The sequence below is a fragment of the Opisthorchis viverrini genome (assembly GCF_000715545.1).
Source record: "Opisthorchis viverrini unplaced genomic scaffold opera_v5_228, whole genome shotgun sequence".
NCBI lineage: Eukaryota > Metazoa > Platyhelminthes > Trematoda > Opisthorchiida > Opisthorchiidae > Opisthorchis > Opisthorchis viverrini.
The window spans coordinates 147823-155775 of NW_008751882.1; the positions used below are offsets into that span (position 1 = coordinate 147823).

Genomic DNA, 7953 nt, shown 5'->3' on the forward strand with positions numbered 1-7953 from the left:
TAGAGCAACGAATAGAGTATCAGTCATGTTCATCACATCCGCCACTCACATCCTTAGAGTTTGGATGTTTATAGTCCAGTGGTGGTCTTTACCGCAACCTTTCAGATCTTCTCGGAATGGAAACTTCAGACTCTTCTCTTCTTGTGTGTTCTTCAGATACGCTTTGTTCAGATCATCTACAAAGGATTCAGTAGTTTTTGAAACAGCAAGAGTGCCGTTAACAAACTGACCTCTTGTATCGAACTCAACCTGGTCAATGTGCCTCTGGTGGCAAGCGAGCTCATCAAATCGAGAATTGTGACCATTCGTTTGCCATTTGATGAAAGCACTATTCCTGTAGCAGGCCGTAAATCATTGCCCTTGAAAAATGTAACATCAATCGTTTGGCACAGTCAAGACGTGTACGCAACGAACGCGATTTAAATAGAAGCGCGGGACTCTTCCCAGCAACGTAATGAACGGCGATCCTGTATTGCATTAGAAACTGATTAATCCCACGGTCCAAGTCCACAAAAGTCGTAGGAGGGAATGAAATAATGGCAGACTTTAGTGTTCGGACAAAATTCTCAGCAAGTCCATTCGACTGGGGATGTCGCGGCGCGGTAAACAGATGTCGACATCCAAGACCTTTAAAGCATTCCTCGAGGAATTTTGCAGTGAAGTGTGCGCCGTTTTCAGTGACCAAAACGGTTGGTACACCCTCATGGCTGAATACTTTCCTCAAGGCTTGCTGAGTGAATTCGGCATTTGGAGAAGCAGTTAGAAAAATCTCAGGACAACGTGAATATGCGTCAATAACGACCAAAGCATAGTATGGGCCGAGAAAAGGACCACAGTATTCGGCATGAACTCGCTGAAATGCTTCACAAGTGACTGTCCACGGATACCACTGTGAAGACTTGTCATGAATCTTATGTACACGCTTAACACAATTCTTAGCAGTATGCTTGATATCACCATCCAGTTCCGGCCACAAGCATGACAAGCGTGCAAGGGATTTCATTTTATCGACTCCGGGTACCGACGGTGACCTTGGGGACGCGTCGCCATCCGCACATATACTTTTCGTGTCGAAACGCTTCCTGACAGAATGTGTGTTGCGGCATAAACGAGAGATTCAGTTGAGTCCCCCATGTGAACCGAATTCGTACAGAAATGCAAGTATTTTTTAGGTATGAACTTTACCTTGGTTTCACACCACTCTCTGGTGTGAAATTAACGTTGTACATCCTGATTCCCTTACTTCACCTCCATTTTCGAGGCTTGCTTCTATAGTATCCACATGTCTGCCCTCCTATTGGAGCAAGCACAGCACCTTGCCCATTCGAGACACTACAGTTCAAATATTTTAACCGTTCTAGGCATTTGGTTTGTAAGCGCTTCGATACCAGTCCAACCCGATTATGCTTCCTGGTTTGATGACAAAATGCTTGCAAGCCAATTGCCAAGCTTGACGAACAGATCAACACTGAACGAGAAAAAGTGACAAACACATCCAAACTGCCAACATATTGAACTTTGAAAATATTCAATTAGACACGAATCGAAGACAAAATCGGACTGGAATAACAATACAACCCGGACACGAACATTGGTTGGTATTCAAATCACCTTTATCACACGTGTTGTTCAACCACAAAGCCTTACTTCGTAAGACTGCCTGTTTTATGAGTTGCGTAACCGCATGCTATCATTTCTCGCTTACATCCAGCTACCGACATTTAACACTTTTTTAGTAATGTTACTTTCGTCTTGTTCTCACTCCTTGCATTGTCACGTGAGTTTGATTCGTGCAGTGACGTCGGGAAACCGCAGATTAAACTCTGGTTGATATATTTTGCATCACTACAAAGGAACGGTACATACTGTGCACCTGTTAGTCACACCTGGCTTCAGTAACACATGTTACACTGGTCCTCATGCACAAGGCGAAGAAGGGACACCTGTCATAGTGAAGAAAGACTGGATTCTCCACTGCTTGAAAGGGTTTGCTCCTTGGGTGTAGGTTCTTTGGACGACCTACTGAATGTTAGAATTTCACAACCAGCACGGAAATGAATGCATCGTGGTTCATGCCATCGTTAGTACAAACCTTCAAATCTGCTGCGAAAAAAACTGTGTCTGTAAGCAGGAATCCCCAGGAATTACCGCACACCCAGCGACCTTACAACTATGTGAACTATGTGACTTTTTCGCACCCATGCAAGGAGGAAAGTTGTCTGCGGCGGGGTTGTTCTATAGTAAACACCAACTAAACGGTGGCAAACTATTGGACAGGAAAGTAAATATCTCATATGCACCTTATTTTTAAAAACTGAACATCTTCCAGCGTCTTGTTGAATTTTCGTGGATATTCATTGACTATCACGCAAGTGTAAACGAAAGCTGTAAAGCAATTTCACAGGTTCCGTAATAAACTCCATTAGATGCGAGGCGGAGTTATGAGAAAACTACTTACTACTCACATGTCTCATCAGTAGTATCTGCCGTCGCACCCATATCCACCTCTTTGGGCCAGACTGCTTTTATTTGTATACTATGAAAAATATGAGTCATCTAAAAACGTGCTCACTAGCGTACTCTTGTAGTCAGAGTGTGTGATGAGAAACAACGAGGTGAATGGATACTAGTGCAAGGAAGAAGGCCTTCGCTGCAGAGTTAATTATTGGAAAACAACTGAACAGTTACAGACTATCGAACAGGGGAGCGAAACTCTCATATGCCTCTTATTTAAAAAAACTGAATATCCACCCATCCTGGATATTCATTGACTGTTGCTCAAACCCAAGCAGATGCTACAGAGCGACTCCACAAATCCCGCAATAGGTCTCCCTTTTCTTAGAAGACGCAAAGCGAATTTACAAAAAGAAAACATGGTACTCACATGCTCCCCCATCAGTAGTATCACCGTTACACTAGCACACCGGTATCCACCTCTTCCGGTCAACTTTCGGACTTCATTACCATCTCTACGAGAAAGCGATCCTCTAAATTCGATCCCAGTGTTCCTTCTCTTCGGTATGACCCCACCACAGAAGATGAACCAGTCGAATCTAGATTTTTCCACATGTTTCAGAAGGGTTTTGTAAAAAAAAATCCTGGGCTTGTGGCTAGGTGGACAAGGACTCTCTTCAGCCAAGGAATTGATTTACCAACCTGGCCATGTTTAAGGCATACCGAGGACCAATCAACAAAATGTTCCGCGACTAGCACAGAAGACTGATGTTGTCGGTTGGTGTGGGTGCCTAATCGCATCTCCGAGTGTATTTCGTCAGCACACACAAATGGCCGTGAACTCGATGCTTCAGGTAACTTTTGATCCCATTTATGCGGGATTTCTTCCCAGACATGAAGTCTCTGACTGGTGTTTGTTTAGACTCCCATTAGACGCAGGGAGTTTGTTTATGCTATGCGTGCAGGATACCCGTATTGTCAACCTCCGTCATCTTGCTCACACATGACGGACAGCTGTCAGTTGATGATGACGGTCTGACACATTGGTTTTCCGTGACTCAGGTTGTCACCAGATACATACACCTCCTCTCTCTGATTCAGGACGTCCTGAAAAGATGAGGAGTTGTCATTCGAATACTGTGATGGTTCTTGAACTTATCACACGAATCACTCAACCGTGCATCATAGATACATTGTTAGTGTCTTAAGTTTCAGCAAAAATTTGTCGAATGCCACAAGTGCGTCGATTTTTTTCCAGTACATTCTCGTAGTACATTATGCCGCATTATATATCCGGTAGTAGGAGACTGGATCCCACCGCGGTATGACGGCGCACACCCCCATAGCTTATAATGGGGAATGTATACGCGAAATCCACAGAGCCTCTCATACCAGGTTGGTCAGTAGGTAGAGGTCTCCTTACCCCAGAGGATGAAACATGTGTAGCGACTTATTCTATAAAAGTGACGTCGCAGTTGCGTTGTCCCCGCCGCTACCTTAGACTCCGGCTTTTGAGCCAAAGGCTTCGGGTTGGGACCCCCTCCTGTCTAGGTCTGAGCACCCTGGCTGCATCCCAACAGACGTAAAGCCATGAACTGCACAGTTACAAATGAACTCATGCTACATAGGCCAACTATGATGATGAAGACCCATTGTGTATACTATATTTCGTGGAGTGAACCTATGTACATACTCTATGTATTATGTAGTTTGATACACCATAATTTACAGTGTATGCGATGCCATATATTACAACATAACATGCATTGTGCCGCTTATATTCCTATATTATAACGTCATATTATATTGTCTTGACCACCAACTTCAGTGACTTTTTAACGTCTGCCTATTATCTAATGTATTCCCGTTATTTGTGGAAAGCTGTGCCGCATGTTACCTTCCGCATAAACCAGACAAGAAGAACGATGCGGTGGTTGATCAGAGCTCGCTTGCGAGCTCGGCAATTAGCTTACAATCTTCCTTCTTACCTGCTTGTGTTTGTATAATTTTCGAAGATTATATCATATCCTTTTAACTGATTGGCTAATTCGTATCTATCCTTATTGTAACTTCATTGGTTCGTTCACGATTTTTGCCGCGTTGTGATCAATCTAACTAATATTCTATTGGTGAGCTTGTTCTTCTAACTTATGAGCCTTCAAATATGCCTAAACATCTCCGTCATATTTTCAGCCCGTGGTTCTATTTCACCCATGTTGTTATGCGATTTCCCACCGTAACGTCAAAATGGCAATTCGTGATTTAGGGCTGCAGCACTCAGAAAACTATTCTGAGTTCTCTTTAAGACAGCTAACGAACACCCCGTGAACTCGCAGGTAGCGTGTTTGAGCAAACTGATGCTCACAAAATTCTAGGACCTCGAAAAGTTTACCTTTGAGATAGTTAGCATTCATTCGAGTTACTCGGTCTCCATTGACCCAACTTAAGCAAGCTAGATACTAGAGTTCAAATCGCTGCACATCTCGGAGGACCAACAAATGTCTTTTACACACTGTACCACAAACTGACGTGTTTTGTAATCTGATGTATCCCTCAGGCAGCTTACAACGAAGAACTTCAAGCAAACTTCAAGCAAGACGCAAGAACACACAAAAACTTAGGTTGTCGACCGAAGTACACGATAGGCATCATTTGATAGGGTGCTGACAGGTTTTCAGACGGTCGCTAGTGAAGCAGTCTAGTGCTCGAACACCAACGCACTCTGGCATGTGTACAAATCGTGAGTGATCTATGCGTACTTTCTCCAATCTACCCAAACATTGCCATTCGGGTTATGAACCCTGACGAGCTTTAAGCACCTCTTATCGTGGCAGTAACACAAAGTACACAAGTTTGAAAACCATCATGATATTACATAGGAAGTTGTTTCACACCGTGTGTTGAGGAGTGACTTTGTCCTTCACTCAAAAGTCTGCCAATCGATACTGGATCGATCAATTTATCAGCTGTTGGGAATGCTAATGCTCCTCTTGTCCGCTGAATAGTCTGACGATTTGAGTGTGGTTTTCTGCAGCTTTTCAGTCCAACTACTCCACCTGACAACAAAATAGAATGAATGAATCGTTCAAGCTGTCAGCAATTTCATGTTTTGTTAATTAAGTGAACTGGCGAAGAAAAGGCGTTTCAAGATGCTGAAAGCCACTGCAATGCATACCAGATATCTCACTAAAAATGACCTTGGAAGAGTTTGCAGCCGTCTAATCTGACTGATCAGAGGATTTGAAAGCACTCAGAAAGGGGTAAAGTAGCTACGAGAAATACACTCATTTGCAAATCGGTTAGTTTTTCACGAACTTGAGTCCCTCGTTTATGATATTCTTTGGCTGAATGTGCTGCACCCAGGCCGCCTGATGTTTCAGTTGGCACGATATCCGAAATATCGCAGTGTATTTTCATAAAGGGAACTACTCACAACGTTGCTGAAAACACTTCGACGGCCCACAACGTCCTTCTTGCAAATTAGTTCATTTGTCGTAATCGGTAAAATTCGGGTTCAGTTATGACACAAACTTGACAGAAACTCGGGGAATGCACCTACTTGATGGGCCCTAATGGGAATGCCAAAACAGGTCGTCGGCTGTCGAAGAGTTTTCAGCCAGCAATACTTCTTTAGTTTAACAGATAAAGTCGTTTTAGACGAAACATCCTACATGAATAAAACACAAGAGAGGAAAGTTTTCGAAGGAATATAATTTTTCATGCTCCTAATTCTGCAGGGAAAAGCAATCGCCCAAGCTAAATAGATTATTCCTTGTTCCTCCCTGTTTCTCACAAAGGGACAGCAGGACGGAAGCGCCCTGTGACTTTAACGGAGATGTTAAACTGTTAATCGATTGACACAGTGGTTCGACATATCGGTGAGTTCGTCCTGATTGTACGAGATTCGGTTTGATCGATAAATTAGCCTTGGGTCCATGCGCCCTACGTATGTTGATCTCATGTGCAATCGAGAAGTATCTTTGTGTAGGTACGGAAAAATAGATTTTAATAATGACCCCAAGGGCAAATATCGACCGACCCACGTGTTCCTGCAGCACTGCAGTTTCTCGTCTTCGGATATCTAGCGTATCTTCTGGGAAAGAGGCAAGAAATATCCCCAGCACGAAAAAGTATGGTTGAAACCTAATTGTCCCCTGTTGTAGGTGTACGATACCATTCTCGGCATCGAACAGACATTTCGATATCCCCGAATGTGTACCGTTTTGTACAGCTCGTGAAAGCCTCGGACAATTTGAAATAGATGGGAGCCGCACGCTCAAACTTCAAACCAGTGTGAAAGAAGGCCGGAAACTTCAAAACCTCACTGCTCTTACTTTCTAGCCACCTTCAGTTTCCCACTCGTCCGTTGTGCTGCACAGTCAACCAATCACCATCAGGCAGCACATTGGTGAACCAATCACACTTTACTGTGCCGACCATAAAGCGACTATAAACTGGGAAAATACGTCCATAATTATCCTACACTTTTCATCCGTTTAACCATACGCCACCCAATTGAAACCCGACAAAACAACAGTTGGCCGCTGACTTTCACCTCACGAAATGGAGCAATCTATGTGGAATACTACTGATACCATTACAAGTAGTCATTAGAGGATTTACAAACCACAGTTTGCTACTACCTGCTTCCCAAACTGCTCACCTATTTGGTAAGTCTCTGCTGTCCCCAGTTTACCTGCACTTCATCAATGGAAACCTGGTCAACGAGATAATTCCCTTATAATAAAAGAAACAGTGAATACTAGTGAATACTAGTCATTGCACAGCGCTGGACGTTCCCAATCCTTTTAAGATACTCCCTCTCTATTGTTTTAAATAAGCTTGGGGGAACCCGATTAGAGCCGATGGGAAATACCTTAGGTATCCAATGAATCAATAAAAGTTACCCGACAGGAATCGCACACATATACGCATGCAATTCGCGATGGAATTCCCAACTAGACTGTCATCCCTAGAGAATGCGCTCACTTATTTGCGTCCGATGAATAGATATCACTTCTCTTGGTTTGGTCACTCAAGGATTGAAGCCATTACACCCGAAGTAACAGTCAACCAACTGACGTGTACTCACCAATACGTCTGAGTAGTGCATTCGTTCACAAACAGACGCACTAAGGTACACACAGGCTACTAGATCAGTCCCATGTGTGGTAAGTTGGGGGTCTCAACTTTACTTTTTATTACTCGAAGTGAGCGTCAACAATCGAATCTTTAAAAATTGCTTCCTATAGGATGTGAACAAACTTAGTGGGTAATCATATATCTATATTAGGTCTCCAAGGAAACCAGTGCAGGTTGGAATCTTCGTGGCCCACAAACCGAGTGTTACTCTAGGGAAATTAATCTCTAGACCGAAGGACAACCGGGACAAAACCAAGAGGAACAATGTGATATACCAAATCGACTGCAACGACTGCAACAAATTCTACGTTGGACAAACTGGGAGAAAATTATGTACACGAATAAAGGAACACAACG

The 7953-nt window shown here is 43.4% G+C and overlaps 1 protein-coding gene across 1 annotated transcript in view; it reads right to left on the minus strand.

The window, feature by feature from the left end:
• Positions 1 to 1401: 1401 nt before the first annotated feature.
• Positions 1402 to 7953, minus strand: part of T265_08556 (hypothetical protein) — a gene marked incomplete at both ends in the record, with an annotated part of 16800 nt that continues 10248 nt past the window's right edge. The window contains 2 exons of the mRNA XM_009174401.1: positions 1402 to 1468; positions 2459 to 2536. Of these exons, the coding sequence (XP_009172665.1) occupies positions 1402 to 1468; positions 2459 to 2536 (145 nt within the window). The remainder of the gene's footprint in view (positions 1469 to 2458; positions 2537 to 7953) is intronic.